This window comes from Mytilus galloprovincialis, chromosome 4, assembly GCF_965363235.1.
Source record: "Mytilus galloprovincialis chromosome 4, xbMytGall1.hap1.1, whole genome shotgun sequence".
Classification (NCBI taxonomy): domain Eukaryota; kingdom Metazoa; phylum Mollusca; class Bivalvia; order Mytilida; family Mytilidae; genus Mytilus; species Mytilus galloprovincialis.
The window spans coordinates 51561861-51575395 of NC_134841.1; the positions used below are offsets into that span (position 1 = coordinate 51561861).

Here is a 13535-nt window from a genome sequence, read left to right on the forward strand (position 1 = left end):
TATGGTATTTTCATGAATGCAAGAGTTGAGACTAAGTTAAACATTAATAAAGTGAAGAAAAATGCATCTTACTTTCTTTGGCTTTACTAATGCCATGATCAAGTGGACGTCTATACCAATGGACGGTTGGGGCAGGAATGCCCGAAACGTTACATGTCAAAGTCACAGTGTCCCCTTCTCTGGCAATAATGTCACCGGATGAAAGACTGACGTTGATTTTAGGAGGAACTGCAATATAAAACGAAAATTAGGAATGATAGAGAAATCATTAACTAATACAACACGTAGGACTACAATGTTTACCAGCTTTCAGTAATCGCTTTGACTATTTCTTTTTCATGATTCTTATTGTAATAATTGAAAAATGAGATATTGGCTTTATACGTTTATAAAACAAACGAAAAACTTCAAATGTTTTAGAGTAACATCTGTGGCTTTAAAGTTATGAATAAATTTATATATCAATATAATAGCGTTAGGCTAAATATCAGACGAAGTATATATAAAGCATGGTGTTAGCCTTGTCTAAGCATAGGCTTTGCGATCGAGAACGTATATCATATAGTTGTCATGTATTCAGACATATATAATACAATAGATGTTCATGTGATTGCATAGTAAGTAAAATTATAATCCTGAACGACAAACTAAAAACTGATAATTTGCGAGGTAAAGCATGTACTAGGCACTATTTGTTCCATGCTCTTAAATCAATCTCGTTAAAAAACGAACACGAAAGGCATTACTCGACGAACGAAATCTTTATTTTAGTAAAGCCTAGTTGGTCGATTAGTCTGTGAGGTTTCAAAGCAAGGTTTTGAATCCCACTGATGAAAGAACAATAAAAAGTCCTAGTGCAGAATTTCAGAAATTAACACTGTTCTGATGGAAGTTTATAACTTATGAAATTAGCTCTGTATTGCAATGACTATATGATGGGGAACAACTATTGTAAATTTGTGATAAACTAATAGTTAATTAGACGTATATAATTATTGATTATGATGCATAGTGAGCAAAATTACCATCCTTTATGACAAACAAAAACAGTTATACCATCTACTTGCTACTATCAATTATGTACTGTGTTACAACCCTAGATAAATCCGACGAGGAAAAGCATCCCTCTATTAACGGAAGGTATATTGTTATGAAACGTAAATGACCGAATAGTTTAGGGTGCTTTACATATGATATTGCACACGATGTCACAAAATCGTGTGTTCAAATCCTTCAGAGATAATGACAAAACCTATGTTTTATCACTAACGCAAATTTACAGATCGAATATTAGAAACAAAATATATGTATTGTGTTGTGCCAGCCCTTGTTTTCCGATGGAACATTTCATGCATAGAGTTGTCACAAATTTTACGATAACTCAACACAAACAAAAAATCTTATTAAAGTCCTAAGATTTTGTTCAACGTGTACGAATAAAAGATAAAATAAAAAATAAAAATAACCGAACAAAATGAAATTTCACTTATTCTTGTTTGTATCAGTATTGCTTCACAAATCCTAAGACTTTCATAAATCTCTTATTGAAAGACTTTTATTTATAATACTAAGATAAAGAGGTCAAATTTGTCAGCCGACATGGGGTAAAAACGACAAATCAAAGAATTTAACTTTATATATAGCTAATATAGGACAATGGTGTAGATTAAAAATTACACCACTCCAGACCCTTTTGTTTTCCACATAATTAATATTGCCAATAATTAACAAGTTTCGGGTCGAATCCGATACCGATACCAATAGTATATGCACCTGTTACCTATTACCTTATCTGTACGTTCCACATCTGACAAGCGCAACACCAAACGGTGTATTTAGGAATTTGCTATATACACGGGCCCTAATCACAGGATTGACACTACTAAATTCAATCATTGTCAAATTGTTCCCTATTGTAGTATTTTAATCAGTAAGACTTTCTAAGATAACATTACGAATACTAAAAATCTGGACTTAAAATAAGGCGTATAGGTACAGTTTTCAATTTGTTAGCGGGCATGATGAGAAAAAGCGAATCAAAGAATTCAACTTTATTTATAACTAATATAGGACATTGATGTTGATTAAAAAATACTCTATTCCAGGACCTTTTGTTTTCCAAATAATTAATATTACCAATAATTGATAAGTTCCAGGTCGACGGATTCAAACAGAAAGATTTGAAAGCAGAGAAAAACTGTGTATCTTATATTCGGCATGACTTTTCAGGTGACAATACCAATACTAAAATAAGGCTAACGCATAGTTATATACTTTAATTCAGTAACGGACCCGCGATATCACGGGTGTGTTCTAGTTTATAAATAAATTTATATATACAACTCGTCTAAACATCAACCTAACATTTTAACAATTTTGTAAAACTGCTATATTTTGGGGCCAAAAAGGGGTCTTACTGAACCTACTCCTTTGGAGTAAGATGCAATGAAAATTCAAAATAGACAAAACAAAAAATGGAATTTTCTTTATCATACTTTTTTAAACCAATTATTTTATTTTGCGGAAATCTATATTATTCCAGTTGTTTAACATATGAGAGACATAGAATTGTTAAATGATCGACGGGAGCTTCAAACACATTGGACCGTGAACAGCACTACTGAAATGCTGTCAGCATGAATCACATAAAATAAAATGGATGATGTGAGATACAAGCAAGGTCAACACTGAGTAGAAATACCGTATATATTCAAATTATTCGATCATTAGTCGGAACAAAGGGACTTGCAGTTTCTGACAACTCATCAATAAATGTTTTAGTCATATAAAAGGTATACACAGAAGGGAATACATACAAAGGGTAGAGGCTTAATATTTTACACCTTGTAAGAGTGCTAAGTGTAAATATATTCCATAATTTAGGATGATTTATCACAAATCGACTCTTGGAAATGTAATTATATCTCCTAAATAATGGTTTTATGCTACCAGAGAAGAAATCAGTGAACAAACCAGTTTCCTTTACTTTTTTGTTGATGTAAATTCTAGGGAATATTACTTTGTGCAACTGAATATCAACGAATCTACTAGGAGTTCCACAGAGAACTCTTCAATCTAATTGAATTGCAACATACACCGAATATTTTTTGTAACTTGTAAAGACTATCGTTTAAAAACTGTGAATCCCATGATTCAAACTATACATGAACATTATTTAATTGTTGAATCCCTGTGTGAAATATTAACGTTCGTTACTTCGTTATACATAGTGTACTATAAGGAAAGAATATGATGCTTCATCATTAATTTTATCATAATTGTCAATCAATAAATGTTAGATTCACCAACAACTATTTTAATCCTCTGTAATAAATTACACATACTAAATATTTTACACAAAGACAAAATATGTAATATCTTAAATACCTAGCACATGTAGCATAACTGTTTTCGTTTTGACTGGTTTTGTGTTAATTTGGCAGACGTATTTTCCAGCGTCTTCGTACTTGACGTCATGAATCAGTAAATTCCAGTCATTTGTAAATGGTCTTTCTATGCCTATTCTATCATCGTCTATAATCCGTCCTATATCGTAGGTAAGCAAAGTAGAAAATCTATCCGTCCAGACGACCTGTAACAAAATAATATTTCAACATTTTATTATGGCAACTGGTAAAAAATGTATTAAGAAAGCATCTGTTTGTATAATATTAAAGGTAATACATAAAAGTTAAGTGAAAATGATTCTATAAATTGACAAAATATCTCGATGACCTTTATCCATAATGGTATCTACATATATACATTATCATACTAACGCGGAGTCCTTCACACTGACATGTCGAATTATTTACATATTATATGAGTTGGAAATTAAGTCCCTGAAGAGTTTATATGGCCGAGAAAAACAACCGTTCATCATGCATTCACCCTGAATTCATCTGCTTTTATCAGCTCTTAATCGAACAATTTTACACTGAAGGAACAATCTAAACCTGATTCAGAAGTTTGAAACGCTTAATAAAGTTTGACACTGTCAGCATGTGACAAGATTTTGTTGTTTTATAGTGTTAAAGCCAAACACTCGATAATTATATAAGAACATTTTAACGAACTTGTGTTTTAAAACTAGCCATTCGATTTTACAGCTGGTAATTTAGTTGAACTGATAATTATACAATGCGAAAGATAATTATAAGTGGTGGCTTGTGAAACATTTATTTGTAGCTACGTTGTGGAACTATAATACACATTGATACGCTTAAGGACTTGAAGGTTTATTAAACTGTTAAGATATTGCGTTTGCTGTTTTAATATTTAATTACAGTATAATTTGTTTCCACGATTATACGAATTATGCCTTAGTTCCGAAAAGGGAAATTTAAACATACAAAACAGTATTCAATTTTGGAATTGAACTATCGTTATTTTTTTATGATTTTTAAGATCTACGTTCATTAACCAGTTTATGGGGGAAAATATGTTATTAACATTGTGAAGTTCGAAAGGTTCTTTCATTTCAAAGTACAGTTAGAACCAAAGTTAACTATGTACATAAAGCCAAACCATACTATGTGTTTTAGTTGAACAGAGTCCACATTGAAAATAAGACCTTACTGTTAACTGAGTCTTAGACTTATTTTAAGCCGAATTTAAACATGTTAATGTCAGGGTGATAGACTCGCGTTAATATGATAACTAATGCATATAAATAACTATACGGGTACAAGTTCATTGATATATTGACCATTTATATAATTATTTGCCTCTCTTAATCATTACCTTTAACATGATATGAATAGATATTTGATGAATACAATTGGTCAGTTGAATAAAAAAACATAAAGTCTTCAACTGTTTCGGTTCTTATACATCCTTGACGTTCATGTATTCGGCTTTTAGCGTTCCTTATGAAGTAAATCCAGAAAAGAGCTACAGACGCATTACATTTATAAAGTGATGTTTTATTTTTTGATACCTCTGCTGACCTTAGATGGATTTTGCTGTTATTTAAGGACCTTTCATAATATAATAAGGCTGTTTGTACTATGTTATAAATTACTAATTCATAAATTATTTCGAATGCGCATTGTCGTCGTATCAAAACTAGTATAGGCAAAACATGATTGCTATTAGTGAGACGGAAACTGAACAAAACACCTAAAGTTAACCTTTGATTTTCATTGGCTTTTTTCCCCGCCTAATTCTTGTCAATTTTTTTTTGATTGTCAGTCTCCTGTTAATTTCCTTTAAAAAAGACCCAAACGCTTGTCTGGCGTACTAAATTATAATACTAAATTATAATCCTGATACTTTTGATAACTATTTACACCACTGGGTCGATGCCACTGCTGGTGGACGTTTCGTCCCCGAGGGTATCACCAGCCCAGTAGTCAGCACTTCGGTGTTGACATGAATATCAATTATGTGGTAATTTTTATAAATTTCCTGTTTACAAAACTTTGAATTTATTGGAAAACTAAGGATTTTCTTATCCCAGGAATAGATTACCTTAGCCGTATTTGGCACAACTTTTTGGAATTTTGGACCCTCAATGCTCTTTAACTTCCAACTTATTTGGCTTTATTAATATTTTGATATGAGCGTCACTGATGAGTCTTATGTAGACGAAACGCGCGTCTGGCGTACTAAATTATAATCATAGTACCTTTGATAACCAAACACTTTACATATTTTTTGTAATTTATTGATAAGAATTTAAAATAATAAATCAATAGGAAGAATTTTTGATTATTTTCATTGATATTGAGTATGTAAAATTTTTGATGGTGGACTATTAATCCTGATGGAAACATTGGCTCAATAGTCAGTGCTTTGGACATGATTCCCTCGCATGATTACAGACGTTATTATGAAACTAAGGTTCACAAAGTTGACTATAGTTGATATGGCATAAAAGTTTAGAACTGGGTAAATACAACTGCTGGTGGAGACTTAGTCACTAAGGATATTATCAGCTCAGAAGTGAATGCTTCGGTCCTAGAAGGATGTATAACAAACCTTTCTTATAGTTTTTTTTGATAAATTCAGAAATTATAATGAACTCTCTCAGGCAAAGTTGACCGTATAGAATTTTAATGTTAGATCCATGTTGGTCATATAGTTCTTCTCGTGTTTCGGTACTTATACATCCTTTGCTTCCGAATTTTTGTCTTTGGTCATTCCGGGTGACGGTAAATCCAGAGAAAAAAACGCTTCGAACGCAGGCAAATTATTTGATGTTGCTTTCATCATGTAAACGTTTATGAATAAATAAGGGCAACAGTAGTATACCGCTGTTCAAAATTCACAAATCGATAAAGAAAAAACAAATGAGTTATGTATATATTTTCATTGTAGTTTTTCTTATTCTATTGATAAAAAGTAGTCCCTTATTACAAGATAGGGTCAATTTTAGTACAAAGTTGTATTGATAGAGGGTGGTAAAGGGGGGTGCTTGCACGAAAAAAAACGTGAAATAAGACATAATTTCCCGTTGAACGTGAAATAATTTCTGTAATGAACGTTACACGAAAAATAAATACTTTAATTTGAACCTTTTGTGACTGAGTCACTGCCTTCTTGTATATATTAACTCTTTGTTTTACTTGATACGTAAAATTAAATAAGCAGAACACGTTGAACGAGGCACCCGTCTTGCACGACTGAACGTCAAATAAAAAGTAAAAACACGTTGAACGTGAAATAAAAAACGGCGATCACGTTGCACGAAAATAACCCTTTACCACCCTCTTCTAAACACCCATACAAGATAGAAAACGACATAATTATTTGGTTCCTTGACTACAGCAATGACAAACCAGATATGATAATTTGGAGTTTCTTGAAAACAGCAATGGTAAAGTGTTTATTACTATTATAATATCAGGGGAGAAACAAAAATAGTCGGGGTCAAAAGAAAGGATCCTATTTCAAAGATCTGGTTTTTGCTTTTCTAAACACAACTTCTCTTCTTATGGATGCATTGATAACCACAATGTAACTGAACAATAACAATCAAGATACAAATTATCAAAGATAAATATACCTAACAATATCTAGACTTGACTCAAGAGAGAGAACTATGAAAGTACATCAAGTCAAATGACATAGGGATAAATGACAAAGTTTTGACAAGAAACTAGAACTTCAAAATAACAATGAAATTTCGATCTTCATTTAAACGTCGCCTAATTCCTTTGTACTTTATTTTGCAGTCTATTCACGGAAATGATTATAAATTCTAATCATTGAAATAGTATGTACCTTGTGCCCAGCAAGATGCTCTATAGTACATGGTAATATGGCAGTCTTTCCTGCAATGACAGTGACATTGAAGACTGGAACATCAAAACTTGGATCGACTGCAAAAACATCTGAAATTATAGGTAAAGAACGTTTTATCAATAGCCTTGATTACATCATCAAGATAAAAATGTTGTTTTATTTTCTTATTCAAAAACCAATTTACTTAGTATGATATGTAGGAGAACACATCAACAACTATGTCATATGATGACACCATTTATGTTCGTCAATAGCTAAAACAAGATCATTAACAATTATATAGTTACAGTGACCTCCTTAAGTAGACATTCATTAACACATTTAATTAAATATTCTATAATTGCTGGATATGATAAAATGTTTGTGTAATTCATATTACAACTCATCGCAAGAGCTAACGTTATTTTTTTAATATAGAGTACTTCATGATTTCCATAACAAATGTTAATGTAATTATTGTGACAGGAACGACAATCCCTTCTCAAAAGATTGAGTAATTACCTAGTCTTAACAAGGTTAAGCTTAGCCAGATCTCTAGCACTGACTGTCCCTTTTCTACTTATGATTGTTGTTGTCCTTTGAGTTTTTCTTTGTTTTATTTAGATATTTTGTTTATGGTTTATACCAATTACTGTACAGTATAGCATATATAGTAATACATGACTGTGATTTGACGCAACAATATAAATTCTGTTAATGAATAGCAACAGCATTGCAGTTTCCGACATTTGAATGATTGTTAAAGTGCGTTTTAGATCCTATAATGTCACGTTATCAGTACAGAAAATGTGTCCGTAAAAGACAGTCTTTAATTTAAGAACTATAACACCAATTAGACTTGTCTTTTCAATTAATAGATTGTTTTCTAATTGAGTGAGTTTCTGAATACAGTATTTCAAATTGACTCAAACATTCAATTACCGCTTAGGCGATTCTTTAATTCATTTTCTACTATATCTAACGATGAACAAAGTGGCAAACGCCGTCATATGTCTTTTGAATATTAAGCACTAATTATCCAAACATAAGAATGCTGTGAACAATCTCAAATCAATATCTTGCTATAGATGATTAAAGCATTATGATGATCTCGATTTCTCTTTTTGGATGCTTATAAAAATCGAAAAGTGTCTTTTGAGATTTGTCAGATCGCATGCTTGCTTAACTGACAGAGAAATTCATTTGGGTGTGATAATCTATTTGAGCACCTCAATCAACTATCAACAAATTGAACTCTAGGGAAATAAAAGTGAAAAATACATATTTAAAACAGCATTCTTAATAAGACAATATTTTGTAGTTAGAAAGGAGTTCTTTTTCTTAATCCTAACTAAGTAATCAGTTCTAGACAACAACTTTACCACTGGAATGCTTTTTTTCGTTTAAAAGTTACAGTTTGCACGCAAATCATCTTGTGTCCAAAGAGAACCAAATCCCAAGATAATAAGAGTAGAGAATTAAACTGTCTTCTTCAAAATATATATTACTTCACTAAACGAAAACATCACGCATTGAAAAATATTTATGAATAATGTTGTAATTTTATGAGAGCAAAAATTGCTATTTTGACAAAAGTTACGAAAAGATGATTTTAATTTGAATATAAATTGAATTTTAGTGCTATCATAGAAAATGACAATTTTAAAGAAAAAACATATTGTCATAATTCCAATAGGTATTTCTATCGTATGACCATTTTATTCGTACTTTGATATTTCTTGCATAATGTGTTTGGTCGTTTACTATCCAATGTCTCTTTAAAGTCTTAAAATGATGTACTGTTTATTTGTATTGTTTTCCTGTCACGTAGTGGGTTTATTTTTTATAATTGCCACTTAAACGGGGAGGTTTGGCTAGCTATAAAACCAAGTTCAACCCTCAATTTTTTTCTTAAAATGTCCTGAACTTATTCATGAATATGGCAGATGTCCATTTCCGTGTATTTTGGCGTTTGATTTTTTCCTTCGGTATTAGTTTGTTACTCGGATTTGTTTTCGCTTAATCGATTTATGAATATTTGACAGCGGTAAACTACTATTGCCTTTATTTGAACGGCAGGAAAAATACAGAAAGATTATACTTGTGGAAATACAATGATATCATAGCCTTTTCAAATGCGTTATCATTATTCACTTTGTCATTACTTGACGATAATAACAAACAGTCTAGCCATATATTTTATGATTTAAGAAAGCAAGAACATGTCATTTTATGAAATAAAAACATAAAACTTATCGAATGTATATAAGTCATATTAACATTATACTTTATATTAATATGCATAAGTTTTATTGTGATCCAGTTTAAGGTGAAAGAAATGTCTGTAAACTTTTTAAATGGCAGCTTTTTTTCTTTTTTTTCTTTGAAATATCACACCAAGCAACTGAAAGACCCCATTTAAATAACAGACGTCAAGTGACAATATTATATTTTGTTAGTCTCTACATTGATAAGTGAAGGATAGTATATATATATATATATATATATATATATATGTTTATATAGACAAAACAGATGCAAACGCTGACAAATATCAAGTGAGACAGGGGACATTTGTATTGGAGACTTCAATTGTATTTTCCTACTGGATTTGCTAAACTCATGTGACAAGCATCATCACTGAAGGAAAATTGTCACTGTCTATATGATACGTCGATGTTATGATGTATATGTCTAACAATGTAAGTGTTTTGTCCGAGTTGTAACAAACCACGGATATGTTTGGAACTCTTTTTAGCATGGTGTACAAATATATAAATTAATGTGTTTTGTAAACAAGTACTTTGAAATAATAGTTACTTTCATGAGTCACGTTCAATTTCATCAAAGTCGAACTATTACAAGAAATAAATTGGTTCTAATTTCCATTCCTACCAAATCGTTGGAAAGAGCCTTTAGAATTGTACTATAGCTTTTGTACAAATGTCCTGAGAGGGTATTATTGATTGGATTTGATCAGGTCAAAGCTATAAATTACCCTTTTAAGATGTAAATTTCATGCATATTTGCAAATATTGGTTTAGTCATCAGAACAGTCATAAAGGGTTAGATATTTAAGATACATAGACGAGACCATTGCATTTTAAAGATAAGAGCAATGGGAATCCTTAAAGATACAAAATCGATGATAAAAATTTCTTAAAGTCAGTATATCAGGATTAAATAGAAAAGTTGTTAAAACTATTTATTTCTTGTATGTTTGTTTCTTGTTTTACTACTCCCTTGAGACGAAGCATTTAGTAATGAAAATTGAATTTAATACGAGCCTGGCAATATAAACTTTATTGACTTTGAATTACACATATATCTAAAGAATCGGACATTTTAAACAACTACTCCCAAGGGTTTATTTTAACTGTGCGTGTGTCGGAACTGACACATACAATTTACTGTACAAGTGTTAATGGTGGCACATTGTTAGACTTTTTTCAATGAAATACATGTTTACAGTTACTCAAACTCTCAAGTTAAGTTTGTTATTTTGTGCAGCCTAGATGAAAATAAGTGTTCATATACGCACGTTTCTAGAAAAATATAATTCGGCAGACTTTCAAATAACGTTTATATGGACCACTCCATGATGAACATTTCTTGAATAATCTATATGACAGAATAGAATTACAAAAGTCATGACAATTCATGCAAATGATTAATGAAATATAGTATTGCTAAGCTTTGTTACGACATGTTATTATTCACTGATGTTATCAGTCTAGAAGATATTTTAGACAAGCGATGCAATGAATACCTAGTATGAAAAAAGAGAACTATAGAAGAAATAGTCTTTTGAAGTATCATTAAATGGTCTTGAACAGACGTGTAACGTTAGAAAATTCAGTTTGAAAATGTAGAATTAATAGATTTTTCAATACTGTCTACATTAAATGTAAAATATGATAAATGGTAAGAAGATTCTGTGCTCAATCTGAAAGGACAACAAGAAAAAAAGCATGCTTATTAAACAGACTAATGCTTCAACATGCCTTTTAATCGTCGACCTGCAAGAGACTAATTGTAATGTCGAATGAGAAATTCCATCATACAATAAACCTGTTTTATTGAAACAATAAAAACTTGTTAAGGATGTGCTTAGGTGAGGTTAGGTGAAAATTAATAAATTAAGAAGTTAAAATTGATATCATAAGCTGGTAGAGCATCAATTAAGGATAAAAATAAGCTAAAAATATTGATAGGCTATGGACCTCCTTTTCGAGATATTTGAGATTTAAAATATGGCGGGAAAAGGCTGACTCGGACTCTTACCTTATATTTGCATTGGTATTATAAGGTCTCAAAACAAAAGAACGAAAATTTAGAATCTTCTAAAATTTTGGTAATTGACCTTTCATGAGCTATTTAGTCTTGTATGAAAAAATAAATGAGTGTTATGGGCAAAATATTTTACATTGTATTGTATGGAAAAACACCAAGGAGTCCGAACATTTGACACAAATTCCAAAACCTCACCTAAGTACATCCTTAAAATGTTAAATTATGCCATTGCAGTTAAAGCAAATAGAAATTGATTATGAAGTCTAAATTGACATCAAAAATTAGTTAAGAAGAGTTTCGCTTTTCTACAGATTTACGTTAAACGGAATTGATCAATCAAGTGAAAGTATCACAATATCGATAGAAAAAAAATTGCAGCTGCGCAGATGTGCTTAAATAGTAGTAGTTTTTAGTCGCAATATCTATAAGGATAATAGGTTAAGACATACCATCACATTTTTTTTATGTTAAATTATGTTAAATGAATACATCATACAATTTTGTATGTTTGAAAAATCGTATGTAGTCTTTTGTTATTTTCCCGTTAATTGCAACTAAAATATTCTTCAATTACACCAACATTTTTCGATTTTTAACAAATTTGATGGTTTTAAATGAAGCCCCAAAATAATTTTATGTCAACTGATCGTTCTAAAAAAAAACACCATTTATGAGCGGGATGATTAAACGCTTAACAAAATTAAAGAAAACAAAAATGATATCTAAATGTAGTTGAAAAGTAACAACCGGTCAATAGTATGACCCAACGAGTTGCCGTCTATGCGAGTTTCTTCAAGCTAGTATGGTGTATTATCTAGATTAAAAAAAAATATTGCAAAAACGTTTATTCAATTTTGATGGTTAATGTCCATTGGCAAATGTTTGCTAGCATCTCAAGAACAAAACTGTAGTAGGATGTGTGGTAATTAAGAGGCTAGTTTTTATGGATCAAAACTCCTCTGAAACTTACAAAATTACACACACTTATTTTTCTGTCCTATAATTATGTTCTCCCATTTATTTGTATTGTAAACCTGTCATGTAATGTTGTCATTTTAATGTTTTATTTAAAATTGCCATAAAAGCGGGAGTTTTGGCTAGCCACAAAACCAGGTTCAACCCACCATTTTTTTTTTCTTATAAATGTCCTGTACCAAGTCAGAAAAATGGCCATTGTTATATTATAGTTCGTTTCTGTGTGTGTTACATTTTAATGTTGTGCTTCTGTTGTGTCATAGTTCTCATCTTATATTTGTAGTGTTTCCCTCAGATTCAATTAGTAAACCGGATTTGTTTTTTTTTTCTCAATCGATTTATGAATTTCGAACAGCGGTATAGTACTGTTGCCTTTATTTATCATGTGGTGTGACAAACTACAATACAAAGACTGCATCTTACTCATACTAACAACCACTGTGGTCTCGTGGTACTGTTCTTGCACCGAGCGAAAAAAAAACGTGATTTAATCCCTACCTGCGGGTCAAGCCAAACAAAAACAAAACTGGAAATCTTCGGTCCATTTGCTAAGCATACCGTATTTAGGGATACGAGCAAATTATTGTTGGCTCGGAGGCACAATAATATGACTGGGAAGGATAAAGTGGCTTCCTAGGGACTGTTATTTTGTGAACCAACGAGTTAAAAAATGGACTCGGTGATTCGGTATAGTACAAAAAGAGTTTATACTCATATAATATTTACATGTTCTCTTCTGGACATGCATGCAAAATTGGCCAGTAGACAAAACCACCAATCCATAATGATTCACTTTCCAAATTGTGAATCTAGCCCTTTGTTAATATTCAGGAATTTAGACATAAGACACAAGTTATGTCTATGACAAATATAGAAACTGTAATTTACATTTCAACTATTGAAAAATTCAAAATAAACAAAAAAATCCCCATTAATGCATTTGCGATTTCAAAGTGACAACGTTAACTCTTGTTCATAAGACATATCGCTGTGTTGGTGTAATTGCTAATTATGCGCTGTGTGTTCTGCAATTGCATAAA

At 31.3% G+C, this 13535-nt stretch overlaps 1 protein-coding gene across 6 annotated transcripts in view; it reads right to left on the bottom strand.

Moving 5' to 3' along the window:
• The window catches only part of LOC143072397 (limbic system-associated membrane protein-like), a 57940-nt gene that overhangs the window by 15984 nt on the left and 28421 nt on the right, over window positions 1–13535 (bottom strand). For all 6 annotated transcript variants that reach the window (XM_076247308.1, XM_076247305.1, XM_076247306.1 and 3 more), the window contains 3 exons: window positions 7228–7337; window positions 3388–3592; window positions 73–228 (listed from right to left, as the gene is read on the bottom strand). In XM_076247308.1, coding sequence (XP_076103423.1) covers window positions 73–228; window positions 3388–3592; window positions 7228–7337 — 471 coding nt within the window. The remainder of the gene's footprint in view (window positions 1–72; window positions 229–3387; window positions 3593–7227; window positions 7338–13535) is intronic.